At 37.6% G+C, this 25,533-nt stretch overlaps 1 protein-coding gene across 4 annotated transcripts in view; it reads left to right on the forward strand.

Moving 5' to 3' along the window:
- Nucleotides 1-25,533, forward strand: part of LOC306856647 (engulfment and cell motility protein 2-like) — an 83,685-nt gene that overhangs the window by 55,293 nt on the left and 2,859 nt on the right. For all 4 annotated transcript variants that reach the window (XM_079396005.1, XM_079396006.1, XM_079396008.1 and 1 more), the window contains exons 17-20: nucleotides 281-393; nucleotides 490-597; nucleotides 689-771; nucleotides 1,194-1,271. In XM_079396005.1, the coding sequence (XP_079252131.1) occupies nucleotides 281-393; nucleotides 490-597; nucleotides 689-771; nucleotides 1,194-1,271 (382 nt within the window). The remainder of the gene's footprint in view (nucleotides 1-280; nucleotides 394-489; nucleotides 598-688; nucleotides 772-1,193; nucleotides 1,272-25,533) is intronic.

The raw sequence follows: 25,533 nt of genomic DNA on the forward strand, positions 1-25,533 counted from the left end.
ATTACTGAACTGAGTTAAGTTTATTTTTGACCACTGGCAGATACTTGTTCTTGATTTAATAAAAAACTCACTTCATTTTGACCAGTTTCGCAGAAAACAAGACTTATCTTCTGTCATTTTGCTTCTCAGGTAAATGGATCTTGATTTAAGAATCTTTAGACATCTGCACTGGAAAACAAGACAAAAGTACTGAGCAAGACCAACCAAGCCAAATGCTCATATAAATTAATCTGAGTTTGAGGATCAGCTGGTCTCAAGTGTGTTTCCTCTTGATTGTCAGTGAGCTACGTGAGCGGATCCAGCCAGAGATTCTGGAGCTGATCAAACAGCAACGACTCAATCGTCTGTGTGAGGGAAGTTGCTTTCGCAAACTCAGCAACAGACGGAGACAAGGTGCCGAAAGCACACATCTGCCCATGACAGCTGCTTCTGCGCTATTCTTCTGTAATGTGAATTTCCTCTTCTAATGATCTTTGGTTCCTCTCACAGAGAAGTTCTGGTTCTGCCGTCTGTCGTTAAATCACAAGGTCCTGCACTATGGAGATCTGGACGAGTCTCCACAGGGTGAAGTGCCATTTGAATTGCTCACCGATAAGAGTGAGAGCACTTACGTGACATAAAACTACTGACTATTATTCACATCACGTGTTGCATAGTGTGTTTACATTTACTGTTATTGACCCCACAGTTCCCGTGTCAGACATTAAAGCAGTGCTGACGGGGAAAGACTGTCCGCACATGAAGGAGAAGAGCGCACTCAAGCAGAACAAGGTAAAGCCACTTACTTCATCTTCTCCTTCTACTCTGTTTTGTGCAGAACTGATATAGAGAGAGAAAGATCTGACATGACACTGTTGTTTAATGTCTTTTTTTAAAGCCTGCCTGCGTCCTTCAAATAAACAATTAATCACTGACTTCATCATCATTATTGAATAATGCATTTATGAAGCAAACATTTATTGCATACATATTTATTTAAATATGTTCCTTCGGCTGAGTCTGGTTCCTCTCAAGGTTTTACTCCTCTTAAGGAATTGTTTAGTTTGGTTCACTTTTTAAAGCAGTACTATCTGTAAAACTGCTATGAAACAGAATGCACAATACACAAACCATAAAGAATATTACATATTGTATTTTCTGTTTTTCTGTTATTTATGTATGACTGACGTGTTTGAATGGTGCTGTGTTTGTAGGAAGTGTTAGATTTGGCATTTTCCATCCTCTATGATCCTGACGAGGCTCTCAACTTTGTGGCACCCAACAAATATGAGGCAAGTCTCAAAAACAGCACTTAAATCACAGTTCTGTTAGAAATGCAGACAGTTTGTTATTCACTAAACTCTTTATGCATTGTTAATTAGGGCTGTGAATCAACTAAAAATATTACTCATCATTCACACAGATAGTAGTGATCACATGATCTGTTGTGTTGTTTTCCAATTTGATCACTTCCATGGTTTCTTAGGTTGTATTTTGCTTCATTGTTGTAATCACTTCTCATGTTTCTTTCTGTTGTTCATGTGTTTCCTTGGATACAGTTGATTTGCACTTGTGTCTAGTTGAGTGAATTAGTTCATTGTTTTTAGTTGATAATTCATCATTAGTTGATAGTTCAGACAAAAATGAAAATTCTGTCATTTATTCACCCTTATGAGTAAATTATTAGAAGATATTTTGAAAAGAAGATGCTTTGAAGAATATGTGTAACCAAAAAAGTTTTTGGCCCTTAATAACTTCCATTGTAATTTCAAAGTAAAAGGGGACCAGAAATTACCAACATTCTTCAAAATATCTTCTTTGTGTTCGACATAAAGGAACTCATGTAGGTTTGGAACAACTCGAGGGTGAGGAAATGGTGACAGAAATGACAGTGATCTTATGTCATTCTGGATTACCTTCTCTTGTAAAATGAAGTTTGCGAATAGATCCACGTCGCAACTCTTTTAGCAACAAAGGGATAGTAGCATACACTGAATCCTTACTGAGCAAGTATTTTAACAATATTTAAAGAAATATTTTTTTTTCTACTATCAAGGCTAGTATCACCAATACAGATTATAATATTCATTATTATATTATAATAAATATCACATGTGACTTTAGCTTTATTTAGTGTGAAATAACTCATATTTATTTTGTCATTATCTCTGCTCTCCTGTGGAGCCATTTTCCATTAGAAATATTTTTTTGTTTTTTTTATATATTTTGATAAATTATGATCATTATTCTTTTTTTATGTGAGGATCTAACGCCTGTATCACAAATATCACTAATATGCACCTACACCATAATCTTTGTTCACACTGCTAGTGACATGATGCCAGGGTGTTAATTATTAATTATTTGTACAAATTTCCCCATCCCTAATAGTTAACCCTGCTGAAAAATCCAGCATTGCTGGTCACCAGGAAAAGTATGTTTGGCAGGCTGGGACCGGCTTGGAATGCTGATGTGCTGGTGGATCTTTTGGGTGCTGGTATTATCCCAGCAAAACCACAACAAAACTCATGCGTTACCTATCATGTTTCTTAGTTGTGTTCCTAGCTAAATAGAGGCCAATTATCCAATTAATTTTAAGAAACTATTATAAGAAAAACACATGATGCAGATTACGTTTAATGGCACAGCAATACCTTCAGTGTTAAACACTGCTCAGTTTTCATATTTACATTTATTCATTTGGCAGATGCTTTTATCCAAAGTGACTTACAATTGAGGAATACAATAAGCAATTTATCATAAAGAGGCAGATAAACATGAATTACAAAGTTTCAGGCATTGTTCAGAGTAATACAAGCTAGAGAGGGACAGGTCAAGGAAAGCGAAAGCAATGTTTTTTTTTTAAGATTAAGTCAAATGATGATGGAAGAGACAAGTTTTCAGGTATCGCTTGTCAGGGAATCAGCATTCCGGATACGGGTGGGAAGTATTCCACCAGCCAGGAACGGTGAGCGAAAACGTTCTGGAAAGTGATGGCACCAAAAGGCGTCGCTAGATCTCAGACTTCTGGACGGAAGGTAGATTCGTAATAGCGAGTGGATGTAGGCAGGTGCTGAGCCTGTAGCTGTTCTATATGCAAGCATCAATGTCTTGAACTTGATGCGAGCTGCAACCGGGATACAGTGCAGGGAGATAAAGAGAGGTGTGACATGGGCCCTTTTGGGTTCGTTGAAGACCAGTCGTGCCGCTGCATTCTGAATAATTTATAAAGGTTTGATTGTACGTAATGGAAGTCCAGCTAGAAGAGCATTGCACTAATTCAGTCTAGAAATGACAAGGGCCTGGACAAGAATTGTGCAGCATGCTTCATTAGGAAGGGCCTGATCTTTGTGATGTTGTGCAATGCAAACCTGCAAGATCGAGCAGTTTTTGCTATGTGGTCTTTAAAAGTCAGCTGATCATCGAAGATTACGCCAAGATTTCTCACCGAACTTGATGGGGTAATTGTTGATGAATCTAACTGGATAGTGAAATCATGCTGTAGAGTTGGAGTGGCAGGGAAGACAAGAAGCTCAGTCTTTGCCAGGTTGAGCTGTAGGTGATGTTCTTTCATCCATGCCGAGATGTCCGCCAGGCAGCCTAAGATCCCTGCAGCAAAATCTACATTGAGACATTTTTATGTATGGGTTTCAGTACAAAAAGTTATATTAAAATAAAAATATTAATCCCTCACACAAAAATATTCAATTTTATTTTAAATGACGAAAGCTTTTCAATTAAGATATACATCATTAATTCAAAAAGTCTGGCTGTGCTTAATGGGTACATTTTTGTACCCTTTAAGCACACCTCTGTTCCCATTAAGCTCACATCATGTTTTATTAAAAATTGTTTATTTTAAGGAAATTTTTTAAAGAATAATTGTAAATATATATATATATATATATATATATATATATATATATATATATATGTTGTTGTTGTTGTTGTTTTTGAAGGTACAAAGTCAGTCACAAAAAAAAAAAACACACTAAAAACAAGCAACAAGGCATTCAAGTCGATCAGTTTTATATTCAAAGTGAAGTGTCATCTAAGCACATATAAATATCTATACTAGTCCACTTTCAGCTAAATAACATTCAAAAATCAAACAAAACAAACCAATAAAACATTTAATTCATGGGGATGAACATAGAAAGTAGCCTCATTATGAAACCTCTTTTTAAATGGTTGTTAACTTATCTAAAGTCTCTTAAGACTGGAGTACACTACATGATTTTTGCCCCGATTCCACCCATTTACAGTCTGGAGAAGTTGATGCTAGTTGCCAAAGATCAGAGCCAGTCTGCATATTTGAGTCAGCTGATTCCATAGAAAATCGATTAACTTAACTTAAAGTGACAACCATCAGTTAATATTTAAAGTCTGTTTATGAAGTAACTACATAGACGTTCAATGTGAAAGAGCTTAAAGAGAGCTGAGCTTAATGGGAGCAGCATTTTGAATATATTTCATGTAATATTTAATAAAATGAAAGGATTTTTCTAAATAAATAGTCTAATGTCATGTATTAAGTTCATACATATTTTAATATGAACAACTATTATTAACAATATCTATGAAATTATACTTTTTCTTATTGATGTCACACTGAAGCTGTATTTTCATAGTAGTGCAGCCTTTAAGCTCACCTTAAAATATGAAACCTTTAAAAAGTACAGCATTGTAAAACGACAGACCAGCAATAAACTGTCAATTTATAATATTATGGATGTAAAAGTACAAGCCAGTAATGCCTGTGAAGTAATATATTAGCGTAGCACACAATCTTATACAGCTAGTCAGCTAACTGTGTTCTGTAGCATCTGTGCTGTGTTGCTAAAACTATCTTTTGGATCTAATGGAATTATTTCCCACATCCAAGTTCCAGGTTATAATATGCAAAAGTCTGAACATTAATCTCTTAAATTTACAATAAATAGTGAAACTTACTCAAAATAAAGGTTTAAACATTTAAAAAAACGCACATTTATGGGGCTCCTCCTTTGGTGAAAGTTTTTAGACAGCTTTCAAAATGGCCACCAGACAGAGTGAACACATGGAGACTCATATCTCAGTGTGCAATGATCTGATTGACTTGAAATTATAGGAGGTATATAGTAACAAACACATCAATTGTTTAAGACATCAAGTAGGATAATACATTTAGTTTTTCTTTTTATAATCTGATCTCAAAAATGGAAGTGTGCTTAATGGGTATGTGAGCTTAATAGGTACATTTACCCTATATTGTCCAGACAAGAAGTTAAAGTGGAGCACAGTGTGGGTGAGGGAAGAGAGAAAGACACTACAGTGGAAAGATGGGAAAGGTGAAAGGGAAAAGAGGTTTTGTCTAAAGGAAACTGGTAGAGGGGTTGGAGGCTCACAGGTAGCAAGAAAATGTTGGTTATATGTTATGAAGTAGTGGCCAATGTGCAGGGATTTTACCAAAATGTTGTCTGCAACACAATTGCTTGTGTAAATTCCAGTTGGTTGCCAGATTTGTGAGTGATTGTGGTGGTAAGGTGTTTGAAGTCAGATGAAGCTAGGAGTGAATGGAATTCTGCAGCATAAGGCTTGTCCAAATAAATATTGAAGTCACCGAAGACTATAAGTGGATGGCCATCCTCAGGGAATGAGGACAGCAGCCCATCCAGCTCCTCTAGGAAGGCGCCCAGTTGCCCAGGAGGGCAATAAATGACTACATCATGGAGTTTTACCGGAGCTGTTACAGTAATAGCATGAGATTCAAATGAGTTATTATTGCATAGGGGAGCGTGGGTTGAGTATTTCCAATTGTTAGAAATGAGAAGACCAGTACCAACCTGGAGGGAGACTGCAGACTGATAATTCCAGAGATCTACAGAGAAAGAGAGAGGTATAGAAGAAGAGATGCAGATAGAACGCAGGGGAGCAAGATTGTGTTGCCGTCTGCATTTGATGTAAGAGCGTTGTTGCATGACAACCGGAATGTATTGGAAACACATGATAGAAAAAAAAAAAAAAGACTATAAAAATTAAAAATAGGAAATAAATACTTAAGTATGTTGCCGGTTTCGTTGCTCAGTTAAAGTCGCACAGGAAAAAGTCGCTAAACACGAGGGCTGAATGCTTCCGCGCCAGTGAACTGACTCCACAATACACAGCTAATCCACTTGAGTGGAAACAGCTGTCGACACCTTTCTAATTATCACAACAAAGCTTATAGCATGCAAATGGCTCAAAATCGAAACTAAGGCTACGTCCACACGAAGACGGGTTTCTCCGTATCAGATCTTTTTTTTTGCCTCAAATTCCGTAAACACGGAGTCGTCTCAGGAAATATCTGCGTCCACACGGAATCACTGAAACCGACTGAAAACGATGTAGTACACATGCCAGACCAATATGTGGCGCTGTAATTCTGCCACAGAGATACACAAAAAAACAGAGAAGAAGACTTGGACCATGTGCGTAAACCTTGCGCGCTGAATATAAACTAACACACAAAGCAGAAGATTTTGCTTTAATAAAACTAATGAGCTCAGTAGGTTCTGCAGCACGAACACAGGCACGTAGTCTGACATTGTTGTTGTTGTTGTTGTCGCTGTTATGTGACGTAGCGATGTCTGATTAGGGGCGAGACGTGGGCTGATGACGTCATCGTTTCAGAAAATATACGGATTCGCCGTCCACACGAAAACATGAAAACGGCGTTTTCAAATTTATCCACCCTGGGACCCGGTTTCAAAAATGATTGGTTTCACTCTTCGAAAACGCCGGTTTCGTGTGGACGAAACGCCTATACGGTAAAAAATGTATGCGTATACAGAGAAACCCGTCTTCGTGTGGACGGGGCCTAAGTGTGGTACAGTTTGCGACTTAAGCGCAAATTAACAGGTAGCAAAGAGTCTTTTTGTAATTTCTAATTACAGCCAACAGCAAACAACATGCACAATCGGCATAAACTTTTTAAACAAAACATGAGGTAAATGAATGAATCCTCCCAACTAGCAGATATTTACTCTAATCGACAGTAACAGAAAACTTGTATTAAGCAAAACACTTGCACGCTCTTGCTGTCTCCAGAGCCAGTTCACTTCATATGGCCCCAATCCATAGGGTAAATGTAACACTGAAGCAGTGTTGCAGTTAGTGAAATAAAGTCGATTCACTTTACAAGATTAGTGATGACACTTGTATGGAAGCAGAATAATGACAATAGTTTTTGAAACATAAAGCATGCTGAATTCCACAAATCGAAAAAAAAGATGCATTGCAATTAACAGTGCTTGCATTTGAATGCCTTGTATTTCTAGGGCTTGCATTTTTAGGTCCTGAAATTTAACATAGTTGTTTATTTAAACTGTGAATATTTCAATTCAAAATATTTCACACACATTTTCATAATGAAAAATTCAATAATTCATATTCACCTTACAGAATTCACTTCCAAAATATTCAATCTGTTGAAAAGGCGATGTATAATATTCGACAGGCAAATTTCTGTCATTTTATTTCACTTTCCAAATTCGCTGCCACAAATTCAGTGGTTAACATTCGGCAGAAAAATCAGCGGTACACATCCGGGACCCGCAGGAATAGCAGTAGAGCACCGATGCATGATCTCCAGCTGATGTCAGCCGCTCACCAGCAGGTGGCGCAATCGGCTGTTGATGAAGGCCATTCATTCACAAAAACTGATTTGCAGAAATGGAGCAAGCGCTAAGTAGAAGTTTTGATTATTTTTTATTCTTTATTTCGGTTGCTTAGTTTCTGTAACTTTGTATCATGGCTTGTGTGACGCTGTGTGCTATAATACTGGGGTTCCCCGTCATACTCCAGGATTCTCCAGTGACACGTAATGCTCCTCAGTGATATAACTAATACAGTGACATAAGACCTCAGATCTCAGAACACACTTTACTGATGATTATGCGGACAATATACAGGCAAGCAAATTAGGTCAGAAGAACGCAACGCGCTGCATTTGCGTTGCTTTCCCTTACCACTGATCTATAGAGGCGACAGTCCTACAAATATATCAATACCACGATTAGTTTTAACAGTAAGCAACCATTTTATATCGACATAAAAAAGGAGTTTAAAACCGCCTAGGTGTATTGTTGCTGCAAATGTAAACCGGAGAAAGCATTGACGCGCTTTCGCACGTAAGGGGCCGTCTGACAATTCCACCGACTGGGTTAAAATGTCCAATGTATTTAAATTAAAATGACTTTTAACATTTAAAATAACACACTTTCAAATTGTAAAGCTTGTATTGCTCATAGTGATTTACTACAGATGAGATTGTGCCAATACCGCCATTTTTATATGTACATTACACAATGATTTACATATAAAAAATCCCTGGAAAGATTTTTTTTTTCATGTTCCAACGGTTGTAGTACGTTGACATTTTGCCAATATTTCCCTTACTGTATGTGCAATTTACAATTATTTAAAACAAAAACAAAAACAAAAATCTGTAAGACCCCAAAAAGGAATTGTTCATGTTCCAAAGGTTGTAGTATAAAATGTTGATGTACTTTATGTACATTAAGGGAGGTATTAGCAAAATTTCACCTATAGTAAGTCAGTCTAGTCACTAGGAATGTACTACAAACTTTGGAGAAAAAAAACAAAAACTTTGTGCATTACAGTAATTTCTTAAGAATTATATACTGCATGTACAGTGATGAAGATGTTGGCAAAAATTCAACTGTAGTAAGTCAGTCGGGTCACTAGTAACACAACATTTGGAGCAGGAAAATTACATTTTGGTGAAACTGTAAAAAACTGTAATTTTTTTTCTTAAAAATAGGCTATTTGTGTAGAGTACATAGGGAAAGTATTGTCTAAGGCGAGATATTTGCAATATTTATTTAGTCAGTTTGAGTAAATTATTAATTTACTGTAAATTAACGTGCGGTTTTGTGCGTTCAGTAGCTTGTGTTTATATCCTCATCTGTTTGCATGATCAGTAAGATCTGAGTTTGGTCTTTTAATAGGCTTGTTTGAGATGAGCAAAATCTGCATCACCATTGATCACCGAGAGATGCATGCTGGTTAGAAAAGTGTCTGAGTTTTTTATTTTTTATTATTAAACATATAACATTCACAGGGTAAATAGTCAAAGCAATAAAATACATACACAACCAGACTACAAAACAGTAAATACCTAAATAATAGTAATAACAAAAAAGAAATATAAAAACAAATAAATAATAGTTACCATAAACATCTTTTAAAATAAATTTCGGAAACTTTTCAGATACTTTCATTCGCATACTTTTCCAAGATGGCGCCTATGTACATGGCATGCCACTTGCCGCTCTCACCTATGTTTTTTATTTTGTCCTGCTGTTGGTTGCTTATATGTTTTCTCACGTCATTAAATCAAGTTGAGACTCTCACTTATGATCGTCAATCACTCCTGGACATTCGCAGTAGTTGTATGGTTGTCTCTGAAACGAATCTAGGAAAGTTTGTGGAGATCCCATACAGGTCTATTATACGTGACTTCCAGATTTTCTTCGTCGCTGGCCGCTTGACATCATCCCTAGAAAGTGTCGGAGAAGACGCAGGAAACGCAGAGGATTGATCATCCGATTAAAATCCTGTCTGCGAGCTGGCATTCCCCCCAGTTTATGTCCTCTGGCTCAGACCTCGGATTATTGGCGTTTTGTGGTTTGGTATCTACCGGTCCAGTCATCACGCTGGCTTCGATGCACCCTACTGGCCCCTCAAACCCTTCCTGATTCTCCTGGTCATCCTCCCCTAGATCTACAGCCTCGGATCTACCTTCGACCTCGCTCGATGGGAGCAAACCCTGCTAATCTTCGGTCCGTGAGTAAAACCCTGATCTCACAAAATACTCTGCGTTGATGGCGCTGATCAACGCTCATTCTCTGGTTAAAAAAACCTACATTCTCAAGGATATTATGTCCTCTCACTGTCTGGACTTCCTGTTCATTACTGAAACGTGGGTGAAGAAAGGAGACTTAAGCCCCTATTCTGAACTTGTTCCAGCCGACTACTGTTTCTACGATGCTCTCCGACCTATTGGTAGGGGAGGAGGATTGGCTATTATCACTAGGAAAAATTTTAATTTGCATTGTCGGTTATTATCCTCTGCCTCGTATACTAGCTTTGAATCTCAGCTATTACCGCTTGACTGGTCTGAACCAATTGTCCTAGTTTTGATATATCGGCCACCGCACTCTGGAAATGGCTTTATAGCAGAATTTTCTGAGTTTATAGGGTACCTGGTTACTAAATATGACCGGTTTCTTTTAGTTGGTGACTTCAATGTCCATGTGTGTTGTCCCTCTAAACAGTTATCCACGGAATTCCTGAACACCATTGACTCTTTTAATATGCTGCAATGGGTAAACCGTCCCACAGATCTTTTAGGACACACATTGGACTTAATATTGACTTTTGGTTTGGCTATTACTGATGTTGAAGTGATTGAATCCCTCATATCCGACCACTTTCCTATTGTGTTTATGTTGTGTCTTCCTGACATTCCCCAGGTGACGTCTTCTGATACAAGACAAACTCGCGTATACTCGTCTCATTTTTGCTTTATAGTAAAGTTGGCTTGTCCCTGTCGGTTGAGTTGTCTCTCGCTAATCTTGATACTGAACAACATTTCAATTTTTTAAATACATTTTAGACAGACATTTTAAACTCCATTGCACCTGTCAAGTGTTTTAAACTAAAACCCAAATCCGAACCTTGGACTGATAATAACATTCGTTCCCTGAGACAATCCTGCAGAAAGGCGGAAAGAAAATGGAAAAAAGACAAACTACAAATCTCTTTTGATATCCTGAAGAATTGTTTGTCTTCACATCAGAGAGCTGTCAAGAAAGCCAAGAACACCTATTTTTCTAACCTTATGGAAAAGCATCATTGTTCTCCTAAAATACTTTTCTCTGTTATTAACTCTGCTTTAAATCCTCCTACTAATTCTTTTCAAAACTCTTCCTTTGCACTTTCTGAGGACTTCTTGAGACACTTCATTGACAAAGTTACAAATTTGAGGGCTCAGATACAGGTGATATTACTGTTAAATAAATGTTTGAATTCCGGATCTATTCCGGACGACTTGAAAATGGCTATGGTTACCCCGGTTCTCAAGAAGCCCTCTCTTGATGCCTCTGTTTTAGATAATTACCGGCCTATATCCACCTTACCGTTTATATCAAAAGTAATGGAAAAAATTGTGCTCCTACAACTTCCGTCTCTTTTAAATGATAATCACATCTTCGAAAAATTTCAATCAGGGTTCAAACCACTCCACAGCACTGAAACCGCCCTTTTTTTTGTTATCAACATTTTTTATTTTAATTTTTCATACATAACACAACATATAAAAAAAAATAATAATAAAAAAAATAAATAAATAAAAAAACAAAAAAAACAACAGACCTATACTCAACATCTCAAAGTCCTGGAGGGATAGAAAAAAGAAACCCACAGAAATCATTCCTCCATACAGTCACGTATTTCAAAGAGAAAGCACTGCCAAGCATCAATGGTAGAAGGCTTGGCCCCATTGATTCGTGCTGTTGTACATTCACAGGAGACTATTTGCATGAGGCTACGGATCCAATATGTTTTCCCACACATATGCGGTGTAAACCAGTTATGGTCTTCTTCGCAGCTGTAAAACCAGCAAACAACATTCTCTTTTGCATCGAACTTATACAGAGATCAGAATCATCATTAAGAAGACACAAACTTGGGTTAACTGACCAATCAATTTGCAGTAAGGATGATAAAACCACGTTTACATGTTTCCATAGACTGATAGTGATAGGACATTCCCAAAACATATGCAGAAAAGTACCTGATGATGTAGTATTACATATATGGCAGTTTAAATTTGATTGTAGTTTCATTTTGAATCTTTTGTAAGGAGTTATGTATGCTCTATGAATGACTTTGAAGTGAATAAGACGATGAGCCAGATTTTTAGATGTTAAACTGAGATTAGACCACACCCTCTCCCAGTCGACAGATAAATTAAGGTCAGATAATTTCCTATTCCAAATAGTTTTAATAGAAAGAGGTTTTATAATGCAATCAAGAATCTTATTATATATTAAGGAAGCAGATGGCCGACCAGCAGATGGTGCAATCCAGTCCCGCATAGGATGAGAGGAAACGGGAGAAGACCAAGGAACGCCATACGCTTTGAGAGCGGAACGTAATTGAAGAAAGACAAAATATGCGGATGCTGGTAGACAAAATTTGGTTCTTAACGTCTGAAATGAACATAGGCCCTGGTTATCATATATATCACCGCACGTGTTTACACCTAAAGAAGTCCAAGAGGGTTGGACAAATGGGCGATTTCCGCATACAAAGTTAAAATTGTGCCATAAAGGTGTACTATTACAAAATTTGAAGGGTCCTCCTATCCGACGTTCAACCGTTTTCCAGATTTTAATAGAGTTGGCCACAACCGGACCAAATTTATAATTATCCCCTTTTTTCCCTGTGCCAGTAAATGAAATATCTTGGAGTCTATTTGGTTTAACCTTGTCAGCTTCAATCACTCTCCCAAGAAACTGTAGATTGAGGATCGACCCAAGTATGAAGAGCCTTAAGCTGGAACGACCGATAATACAGTTCAAAATTTGGTACAGCCAGTCCTCCTGCGCTATTAGGATGTTGTAATGTGGTAAGTTTAATTCTGGGGCATTTATCATTCCAGACAATTAGTAATTATGGAGTTGATCTCCTTAAAGTAACCTGGAGGGGGAGAAAGCGGTAGCATAGAGAAAAAAAAAAATTAAATCGAGGTAGCAAATTCATCTTAACAGTGGAGATTCTTCCTTGAAGGGAGACGTTAAGATTCTTCCATCTTTGAATGTCATTCTTGACCTTAACTAAAATATTATTAAAAGTGTCCCTGGCAATCTTATGAATGTTTTTATATATGGTAACGCCCAGATAGGTGAAAGAGTCCTTAATAGGGATGAATGAGGGAATAGAAGAATTAACTTTAATATTGTTAATTGGCATTAAAGCAGATTTGCTCCAATTTGTTTTATATCCTGATAAGCTACTAAAATTATCAAATTCCTTAATTATATTAGGGACTGAAACATCACAGTGGTCTAAATATAGAATAATATCATCAGCATATAAAGAAATACTATGATTATGATCATGAATCTTAATCGATACTTCAGATTTCCTGATGGCTTGTGCTAAGGGTTCAAGAGATAGACAAAACAATAAGGGAGAAAGCGGACAGCCCTGCCTCGTTCCCCGCTGTAAAGGGAATAGGGGGGAAATAACATTACCAGTTATGACTGATGCTGCAGGTGAGTGGTATAATGTCTTAATCATAGAAATAAAGTGTTCACCGAAGCCGAAACATTGCAAAACTGCCCACATATAATTCCACTCTAGCCTGTCAAAGGCTTTTTCTGCATCCAGTGAAAAGACTGCACAAGGGGTTGGGTGGGAGTCTGCAAAGTCAAGAATATGAAGGAGTCGACACATATTATCAGATGCATTGCGCCCCTTGATTAAACCAGTTTGGTCCTCCTTGATCAGACTATGAATTACCTTCTCCATACGAGAAGCAAAAACTTTTGCATAAATTTTTAGATCACATGAGATAAGCGAAATTGGTCTGTAGTTGGAACAATCTAATGGATCTTTCCCTTTTTTAAGAAGTAATGAAATCAGTGATGTTTTTTGATGAATTAAGCATAAGTGTCCCTACCAAATCCCAAATTCCTAAATATAATTCCGGGGGGAGACCATCTAGGCCCGGCGATTTGCCCTTTTGAAGGCTTTTTAAAGAGACATGGAGTTCCTCCAAACTTAATGGAGCCTCCAAAGATTCTTTATCCATCTGTGAGATCCGAGGCAGTTCCAATTTATCTAAATACTGCTTACAGATTGATTCATCAAAATCTGTCTCGGCTTTATATAGATTTGTGTAGAAACCTTTATATATTTCATTAATTGCCACAGGGTTTGTGGTAACCTGATCATCCGATGATTTTATTGCGCTAATATATGCCTTAGACTCGCATTCTCTCAACCTAAGAGCCAATAAATGACTAGGTCTCTCCGATTCAAAATAATATTTTTGCCTAGTCCTATGTAAAATAAATTCCGCCTTTGATTGTGAAAGCAAATCATATTCTTCTTTTAAAGAGGACAACTGTGTAGCCTGTTGCTCCGTAAAATGTTGTTTTTGTAGGTTTTGTAATGATTGGATTTTATTTTCTAATTGTGTAAACTGGCGGGTTTTCGCTTTGGCAAGAGTAGAAGAGAAAGATATACAGAAACCTCGTATAGCACACTTAGTCGTCTCCCACAGTTTTTGAGGATCCACACCAGAGGGCATATTAATTTCAAGAAACTCCTTAATATATTCTTTTAAAGAAGTAATGAATGTCTGATTACTTAATAATGATACATTAAAGCGCCATCTAGGGGACTTGGCTTTAACATCGGAAAGAGGAACACTGCACAGCACAGCAGAATGATCAGATAATAAAATTGGTAATATAGAGATGGAGGAATCAGACAAAATTAAAGATGGGCTGAGAAATATGTAGTCTATCCTAGAGAAAGTCTTGTGTCTATTAGAGAAAAAAAGTGAAGTCCTTAGATTTAGTATTCTGAATTCTCCAAAGATCGATTACGTTAAGTTCAGTGATAAATTCAATAATTTAGAGGATGGATTAGCTGTTGTATCAGATTGAGATTTATCTAAAGCAGGATTTATGACAGCATTAAAATCCCCACCCACCACTAAAGGACAATCAATCTGCTCAAGCAGAGTTTTGGAAATCTGTGAAAGGAATGCACTGTCTGTCTCATTCGGACCATAAATAGAGACCAATGCTAACCTATTATTATATATTTTGCATCGGATAAAAACAAATCTACCCTTCTCATCACTACCAAGGTGTTCAATTGTTAAATTTAACTTCCGGTTAACTTTCCCTTAGTTTTATTTTGAGCGCAGGAAACGTGCCACGTCGGATTGCTTTAAATGTGTCTTTTGAATTAGGGCACAGGAAATAGATTTACGGTGTAAATATTCTAACACACGAGTTTGTTTAACAGCAGAATTTAACCCATTCACATTTAGTGATACAATATTTAGAGTATGCATTGAATATATAGCTTGTAAACGTTGATGTGCATTTTAGATACCAAACCTCCTAGAGGAAAAATCCCTTTAGAAATAAGGTAAAATAAATAAAAGTATAAAATGTCTGTTGTAAAAAGTAAAAACAACATAAAAACATGAACAACCGACAACCTTAAACAAGGAACAACTCAGACCGCACATTACCCAGAACATAGGTCTGACTAAGCAACAAAAAAATAGTGATGATTCGTGACCGATCCACTCCAACGCAGGACATGCCTCCCAAAAAGCTCGTACTGCCAAAAAATTTTTTTAATTAAACCAACTCTCCATTAGTCCCCTCCAAAAGAGAAAAAAGGGGTGTCAGTCTTGCCAGCAACGAGATCGTTGTACCGGATATATAGGAACAATGGGTCTCATTCACTAATAAGTGCGTACGTTTTTCGTATTTATACGCACATTTGAACTTCTCATGAAAACTTTCCGCCTAATTCACAACACGTGCGTACGCACATGAGCTTGTTCTTAATCTCGTTCTTCTGTTAGTGAATCTGGAGTCTTCTAAAAGAGCGCCCGCGTGCACGAGGTTAGTGATTAGCATAATACACACCCAAACCAGCTCCATATAAGGGCTTTCTGCAAAGCGGCACTCATCTAGAGAAAGACAATTATGGCATCGAAACAAAAGACAGAGAAAAATAACTTTAACAATAATGAACGTGAGGTTTTGCTGTCGGAGGTGGAAGCCAGAAAAAATGTGCTATTTAAAAGCAACTGAACAGCCATTCGTCACTCTCAGCAAACATATCTGTGCGCCAGAGCCGGCGCCAGGGCACCTCCATCGGGGGGGCATTTAAATTTCTAAATTTTAGTACGAAAGTTTTTGATGAATCATGATTTATTCACGAAAATGTCCGTACGCACATTTCACGCAAAAATTTGTGCGTACGCATGTTTAGTGAATGAGACCCAATATCTCAGTAGTAGAGGGGAGAGAAGAAAAAGCAAAAAATTGGTTTAGCCAGTATCCATGTCCATTCTGCCATCATCCGCTCCTGAGCAGCTGAGACCATGTTCATCCCGACCATCAAGCTCCTCCCGCCGGGCTGGAGAAACAGCGACCGCCGTTCCCCCACGCAGAGCCGCGGCATATGTCTTCTGCTGGGACAGGGAGCTGATAAAATCCTCCGCTTTCTGAGGAGAATCGAAGCTTTTCTGTTCCCCCTTGTGCCGAAGTTTGATTACGGCTGGATAGATGAGGAAGGGCTGGAGACCAAGCGCTGTCATCTTCTTCAAAACTGGACCAAATGCCTTTCTCCTGATCACTGTAGCTGGACTAAAGTTGGGAACAAATAGCAGTGTGACATTGTTCTGTGCACATTTCACCGGATAAGCCTTTCGAGCACCCTTTAGGATATCTGATCTGTCATGCCATCTCAGTATACGGAAGATGAGAGTGCGCGGCCGGTTGGAGCCCCTCCCTCCGTCATACACGCGATGTGCCCAGTCAATCTCAATGTCACGGCCCTTCAAGGAAGGAATCCACTTAGAAATCAGCCCCCTCTGGCAGCCCCACCAGTCGTACGTTGTTCCTCCTGCACCTGTCCTCCATATCCGTCACCTTCTCGGTGAGTCGCTCCAGCTGATTTCTTAAGCCCGTGACTGTCCTCCTATCCTCACGTGCAGCTGCTTGAACAGAATCTACGCGGTCACGTGTCTGCTTCGCCGCGGTAGCTATGGTCTCAAACTCCTCTCTTAGCTCTTTAACAGACTTGTTGGTCGCTTGTATGTCTTCACGCAGTTCACGTAATGCTGGAATCAGCACAGAGTCCATCGCCTCTCTTACTGCCAAATTCACAACCGAATTCAACGTGTTTTGCTGCTCTTTAAATGCTAGTTCGATGCGGCTAGCAATAGCATCGTCGAGGTCCTCTCTGGAGATGGCAGAATCTCTGAATTTTTTTTTCATTGGCGATTGCTCAATCACTCTTTTTCGATCCCCTTTGTCTGCCTTAGCACTCATGACAGGTCCAATGCAGAGTGGTTCAAATTTTACTGACAGGATCATACAAAATATGGCAACGTGAGCAGAGCGAAGGACTAAGCCTGCATTGCCGTCGAAGGGTCACGTGATCCCCTCAGCACTGAAACCGCCCTTGTAAGAGTTTTAAATGACATTTTAATGACTACTGATTCTGATGTTTCTGCTGTGTTAGTGATGCTAGACTTGTCATCTGCCTTCGACACTGTAGATCACGAGGTACTCATTTCTCGTTTGGCGTCCCATGTGGGACTGGGGGGGTGGTTTTAAATTGGTTTAGATCATTCTTAACAAATAGGAGATTTGTGGTAAAAACTGGAAATTTTTTCTCGACCCCAGGCAACCTAACCTGTGGAGTTCCTCAGGGTTCTATTTTATCTCCGGCACTCTTTTCTCTTTATCTTCTTCCTCTGGGGTCTATTTTCAGGAAACACAACATCTCCTTTCATTGTTATGCCGATGACCTACAAATTTACTTGCCTATGGCTAAGAAAACAAATTATGCCTTTGATGCCCTTAATGCTTATCTTGCTGATGTCAAATCATGGCTTTCTAAAAACTTTCTGTTCTTGAACCCAGGTAAAACCAAAGTTATTGTTTTTAGTCCATCTGAACGTGGGGCAAGTATTCAACCCAACCTCGGAAACTTAAATTCCTCTATCTCTCCCCATGTTCGGAATCTGGGTGTGGTGTTTGATAATTATTTAAAATTTGTTAAACAAATCAGTGCTGTAGTAGGTTCTAGTTTTTTCCATCTTCGTTCGCTTTCTAAAATCAAGCCATTTCTCTCAAAAAGCTCTCTAGAGATTGCTATCCATGCCTTTATTACATCTCGGCTGGATTATTGCAACTCCCTCTACTTTGGTATATCAAAGTCTCAAATCCTGCGGTTACAAGTAGTTCAAAATTCAGCAGCTAGATTCTTGAAGGGGTGTAAAAAGTTTGATCATGTATCTCCCCTCTTGCGATCTTTGCATTGGCTGCCAGTACACTATAGCATTGACTTTAAAATCCTGCTACCTGTCTACAAATCTCTTCACAATCAAGCACCGTCCTATTTGTCTGATCTACTCCACCCCTACACTCCGACGAGGGCTCTAAGATCAGAGGCTAAACTTCTCCTCCGGACCCCTATACCTTGCTTAAAACAGGATCTAGCGCATTTGAAGTGGCTGGCCCTACCCTCTGGAACAACCAGTTCACATTAGAATGGCTTCCACTTTATCTGAGTTCAAGTCATATCTTAAAACGCATCTTTTCTCTCTGGCTTTTAACACGGTTTGGTTGTTGTATTGGGTCCCTAAATGGCCCAAAATGGTTTTAATTTGTTTACTATTTTCTCTTCATCATATATTATTATTTGTTGTGCAGCACTTTGGTCGGCTTTGTCTCGTGCTTAAATGTGCTCTAGAAATAAAACTGAACTTGAACTTGAAAATAAATAAATAAAAAGTGTCCGAGTTACGTCCGCCTTGTTCTGATGTCATGCTGACGTGTGCCAAAAAACTCTCGTGGGGGGGGGGCTGTGTCGGATTGCTCTCCACCGACTGTGCTGCAAGGTTATTTCGTAAACGAAAACTAAAACTAAGACGAAAACGATTGATGAAAAAACTATTTCGTAAACTGAAATAAAATAAAAATGTCAAAATATTTGAAAAACTAAAACGAAATGAAACTAACAACAGTTATTGAAAAACTAACTGAAATAAAATAATAAACAAAAATAAATAATCGTTTTCGTAATCATTACGTTCTCACCCCTTGGCTGAAAAATATATGAGCTGTGTGGCGGTTTAGGGAAATACCTGTAAATACCGCACATCTCTGACGGAGAGACGCAAAGCGGATTAAAGCAGAGACCTGCACGGGTCCTGTTTGGTAAACGTACACCAGTAGTACTTAACAGAACACCCGACCCGTTATCAGACAGCAGCACTCATTTATTTCTGTACCAGACCCGAACCGGACCCACATTAATCTACAACATCAGGAAGACAAACTTATTTATTTTCTCATCTAACACAAGCAATCAAACCAACATTAGCCAAGTTGGTGCTTTGAAGAAAAACAGACACGCAACATGATAATTAACAGAAAAAAAAGATGAGAATGCACCTTTCTGTAAACAATACAAAACTTGCCCTAGCATTTTGTGATCACTGCCAAACTTTCGAACAAATAAATATGCATAGGCTAAATCACATCATACACACGCTTATAATTCTTCATAAATAAAGAAAATAACATATTCAAATGTGAGCCTTTAAATAGGCCTACGATTGCCGTTATTATTGAATTTCATTAGTTCCACACAGTTATGATTTATGCGCGGATGTTCACGGAAAAGTGCGCAAGACAAGACAGTTACAATATTATGATTATGGTTAAATAAGAAAAAAAAGACACGTAACCAAATTAAGCTATGTTTATTTTCATATTAAATATCTCAACACACCATTAGATATGACATTAAGGGCAACTTGTGTAGATTTATGTTGTAAAAAGGCTTAATTCCTTTGGTGTATATTTGTATACTTTTACCATCTATCAATCTCAGCATGGATTAATTTTGTCGCTAAAAGTTTGCCTCACTAAGGTTAAAATATGCTAAGTCTTTCTTTGGCCTTCGCTCTGGAAGTGATCTGTTGATTCTACTAAACTTTAATTAAAACTGAAACTAAAACGGAAACTAAGCTATATAAAAACTAAATAAAAATGTGTTCACAAAATAAAAACTAAATTAAAACTAACAAAAATATTAATGAAACTAATAAAAACTAAACTGAATTCCTTAGCAAATTTGAAAACTATATTAAAATAAAACAAATTTAAAAATTCAAAACTATAATAACCTTGCTGTGCTGATCAAAAGCATGATGGGAAACGACTGACTGAGACGCAGCTCATTGGTTCACACAACTGTGATGCTGCGTTCTCTGCTAAAATGTTTTCTTTATTAATTTTTTTTTATCAGATTTCATGTGATTGTCTATTTAAATTATTCTTGACTATTCCCAAACACTATGACAGTGCAATCTCTGTGTGAGATATGTGATTGTTGTCATATTTCTATAAAAAAATATGACAATTTGTTCATTTGTATTAATGTAGAAATGGATGATAAATAAGCCTTTCTTTCATATGGGATTAAATAGCAAGCACTTTGAGTGTCTTGTTCATCATATTTATATACATATAAAAGCAGCAGAACTGAAATTATATCACGTTTATCAGCAGCACAGCACATGAATGAGAATAACGCGATATCCGCCTTTGATCTCGTAGCTATCTGTTCTACTTCTAGAGGTCAGAACTGTCCGTCTTGACTGCGCTTAGCTTATTTCATCAGGCGAGGCGAGGCGCTTGTCAAACAAGCCTAATAATAGCTGTCATTGCTACTGAGCCGCGTAATGCGTTTTCTTTAACCGATTTCTGAGAGAAACACCGTGAAACCTTGCGCGTTAGTTCATATTCCACATCTGCTTCACTGTCGATATAGTTTGCATAATCATCAGTAAAGTGTGTTCTGAGATCTGAGGTCTTATATCACTGTATTAGTTATATCACATGAGGCGTGTTACGCGTCATTGGGGAATCCTGGAGTGTGACGGGGAAATCATCCTGCTCTGTTCCCCAACCTGCTTGACTCAAAATGTCTCTCTTTGCACATGTACAGTATTTGTGAAGCATTCGTATAGTTTGTATTTTTTATCTTTTAATTTTTAGTTTGTATAGGGTAAATATTTATGTAAAGCATTCGTATAGTTTGTATTTTTTATCTTCTATTTTTTAGTTTGTATAGGGTAAATACTTATATATATTATACTTATAGTTAAATCTGTCAGTAGGTTAGTTGTGTATAGGTTTATAGTGGTTTTTTTACTTCATTGTTGTATGTCTGTATTTATGTAGCACCGTGGTCCTGCGAGGCACGACATTTCGTTCCACTGTATGTCCCCACATGTAGCGGAATGACAATAAAACTAATATTTAATATTTTGGAAGTGAATTCTGTAAGGTGAATATGAATGATTGAATTTTTAATTATGAAAATGTGTGTGAAATATTTTGAATTGAAAAATATTCACAGCTTAAATAAACAACTATGTTAAATTTCAGGACCTAAAAATGCAAGCCCTAGAAATACAAGGCAATCAAATGCAAGCACTACTAATTGCAATGCATCTTTTTTTTCGTTTTGTGGAATTCAGCATGCTTTATGTTTCAAAAACTATTGTCATTATTCTACTTCCATACACTTGCAGTTAACAAACAGAATCACTGAATATAAGAGGAACAAGAACAGAAAAAAGAGAAGAGACAAGTAAACAACACAACTACAATGGACTCGCAGCCTTAGATGAAATCAACTGCAAATGAAATCAATGATATCTCACCAGAGCATGTGTAAACAATTGCAAAAACATCACGATGTTCAATTATTATAAATAATTTTGTCTTTATTTGTTTTGAATGGTCTGTTTGAAGTCACTATTATGGTGATTTAGGCACTTTGCCCTTGACTTTGGTTGAATTAATTCTACTTCAGCAATTTTTGAAATTGCATGCTATCACTGTTGTCTACAATATTTCATGCTCCTGGCTGCAATGACATACCTTTTACTTTGTACACTTTTTTGGAATCAGTGGCTGACAGCTGGATTTTAACACGTGTTCTCAAATGAGCATTAACAACAGCAATTTTCCATTTTGATCTTTCATTATTAAGAGCTCTTTATTAGCAATAGCACTTATCATAACCCCCTGTTACTGAACAATCTGTTTGATTATGCTGTTATTTTTCTTTCCTTTTGATATATCTGAATGTTTTAGTTTTGCAATGTACACAAGCTCTTTTAAACTGATTTTAAAAATTTTTCTTTTGAAATGTTTCACTGGTTTGAATATTTATTTATTTATTCACAACTTTAGATAATATTTATCAATAATATAATCCTTACTAAAACAAATAAAAAATGTAAATTTTCAAAACCAGCTTCACCAGCTCCATTATGCTGGTCCACCATCTTGACCAGCACAATAGCATCACTAACTAGTATAAACTAGCCTGGACCAGCATGGAATTCATGCTGGCTTATTCTGGATTTTTCAGCAGGAAAGAAATCGAAATTACAATTTTTGGTAAAAAAATTCAATATACCATATATACGAGCCTTATCCAAAACACAATGACCAAAACAAATGTCATTTTGACAGTAGAATTTCATACCGATTAAACACTTATTTGTTTGTAAATGAGCACACAGTATTTTACATGTCTGTACAGCTTTACATATATTAAAAACCCATTAAGGTTTAGAGTATCACTTTCATACATATGTTATGTGCAGCGGTGGCTGAGTATAGAGTCAAAACAGGGCCACATATACTTGCAAAGGAAATTAAGTATTTCAAAAGAAAAAGTTTTGTGAATGAAAATGAAAGTATTGAGAAAAAATAAATGTGCTTTTTGCAAACAAAAATAAAGAATTGCAAAATATAAATGAAACCGTGCAAAAGCAATAATTTTGCAATACATATTTTCCATGGCCATATCGACTAATTTATTTGCAACGCTGCTTTTATTTTCATTTCAGCCAAGTGTGAGCTTGCGATACCGACATATCACGTTCCCACAAAATTTATATATCATGGCCACGACAAAACTAAACCAAAAAGACTAAAGCCTCAGTTTTTGAATCTTACAGTGACAGTCATTTCTTAATTTATGTCAGGAGTTATGTGCATGAAAAATGAAGTTGAGATTGATATGAAGCTCGAGTCTTAGACCTTTTTAATGATGTATAGTTTAAGTCAGGGGTGTCCAACCCTGTTCCTGGCGATTGACTGTCCAACAAACTCTAATCAAACACACCTGAATTTAATTTTCACGAGATCCTGAAGACCTTAATTAGTTGCTTCAGGAGTGTTTGATTAGAGTTGGAGCTAAACTTTGCAGGATAGTCGATCACCAGGAACACGGTTGGGCTCCCCTGGTTTAAGTTAATTACATTCTTTTACATTAAAACTAGCAGTAACTCTGAACTAATGTAAACAAAGAATGATCCTGTGCACTGGCGTCCTCCCACAGGTGAAGAGATTTTAAACAATCACTGTTAATACAAATTTAGTTAACAAAACGAAACAATGCACATTTTTATTCTATAAAAGTATGCACATTAAGAGAAATAAACAGCCGATTTTCATGTTAGCAATTTCTTTAACTTGAGCAAAGGCTGCTAATACACATATAGTTCAGTCAGGACCACTCTGTTCAAGTCAAAATATTGTAGAGGTCCTGAATTTTAGATTTGGTGCCAGGCTTAGCTCTGAAGGATTCAGATTCTGAGCTATCCACAGGCAAACCTCACTGAGGTTTGAACCCCCAATACAAAGACGTAGTAAGTTCAGTTCTAAGATCATTCAGGGAGTGCACTCTCTGAATGGTTAGGGGAGGTGGTATGCCTTAATATATAAAGAGAGTAGCTTCTTACTTTGCAGAGATTTTATCATTATCAGATAAGGTCACGTGTTGGTACGATGGGAAACCAGACGTTCCTAAGTATTCAATCCATGGCCACATTATCCATGGCTTCCTATTGGATGCCAATGTCTTCCATGTCTTCTTGGAAAGCCTGTCTCTATGTCTCCGTTGATATTCCTTATTCGCCTGTTGATTCAGCCTATGTCCCTCCATCAGTGGCCACTATGCTCACAAGGTTGATAAACTACTGCACTTCCTCAATCAGCTGTCCTCGAACCATCAGTGGACTTTGGTCTGTGTACCTGCCACTCTCATCGATTGGTCTTCTCTGTTCAACTTCCCAGCCTCTGCGTTCAGGCTGATTGTCACTTTAGTGGATACGCTCATCTTGGCTGGTGGAGATGACATATTTCAATAATTATCAGGAATGCTGTACTATGGTAAGACAACTGGTGAGGATAAAACTAGAAAATTGAGGAATATTGGACATAACATTGAATAACTCCGTGAGAGGAAGAAATAATGCTTGAGTTGTTATCCCCCCAACAAAATGATGTAGCAACACGGGAAGCTAGGCAAACATTGTCTCCTTTGACGTAGCCATTGAAGGTGATAATGTGCTAGCATGAAGAGCATTATCACACTAATATTAAATGAGCGATTTAAGAATAATTACAAATGTAGCTACGCCAACCTGCAGCCCTAGAGAAAAAGTGTGAAGAATGAATAGGCTAAATAGCTGTGTTAATGTGGACCCTCTTAATAGTTGAAATCAGACTAAAGCACAGTTGAAATGAAGTCACATGTAGCCAGGGAAATGTCTCTCATCAAAGTCCTGAAATCAGTCCTTGAAACGCCTCTCAGTTAAGCTCCTCTATCCTTGAACAGGGAAACACTACTCCATCAAAGGTTATCACCAAGTCTCTTGAATAAACATTGTCATAAAAATTGCCAATAAATCTGACAATGACTGTCTCATAATGGTTTCAAAGCACACAAATCACGAAATTGCGTTTTCTCAGGCTGACCAGTCAATGCTTATGCGCTGTCCTAAATGCGCGTCTCAGAGCACCGACTGCCTCCACAGCAACTGGAGCCTCCAACAGCAGCCGAAGCAGATTAATCCATCAGCAACTGGCTCATAAGAAGGCGGGACCTATCGGCCACTCCGCATGCTGCACTCCTCCAATCGGTGTTAACAAATATGCAACTTATTGCTAGATCATCTGGATTATAAATCAGAATTTAACAGAGCATTTCAGTTACTATTTCGGACTGTCTGACGGCAACAAATATATAAACGGTTTACGCAGTGTACTGTATTAAATCCATTACGTGAGCACAGAGAGTAGCAGAGAAGTAACAATGAAATGCTGACAATAGTAAAATGCAATGCAGGTAATGAATATGCTAAATGGCATATAACATCATCTAGAGATATTTAACGACTCAAACAGCATTAGCTACTCACTGAAAATAGCTACTTCACATGATTCCACACTGCTTAGAAATCAAACTGTGCTTAAGCAATGATACGTTTCCCATAACAACAGAGAGTATTAAGCATATTGACTATAACCAAACGACTGCAACAGTACAATTACAATAACGAACAGAAGCTTGTTCAACGGCATATTTGCTAAAACATAGCTAGCTTTAACAACGTTAATGTTCCCAATGATAAGCATAAATCCTGGTAAACAGCAGGTTCCAAATAGTGACTAAATAGCTATAAGCAGTTTCCAACAAGCTATGGCCAATGAGATGAGAAGACTATAGCGACAGCGAGTACTGAGCAATTATGCTTAGCAACGAGCGTGTTGCCAATACCTGATAACTTTAACCATGAGTATGAAAAAGAAACTTGGCTTAGCTTCATGAAGACTCATTTGGATGAATGGAGAGTGA

Source organism: Barbus barbus (assembly GCF_936440315.1).
Source record: "Barbus barbus genome assembly, chromosome: 37".
Lineage (NCBI taxonomy): Eukaryota > Metazoa > Chordata > Actinopteri > Cypriniformes > Cyprinidae > Barbus > Barbus barbus.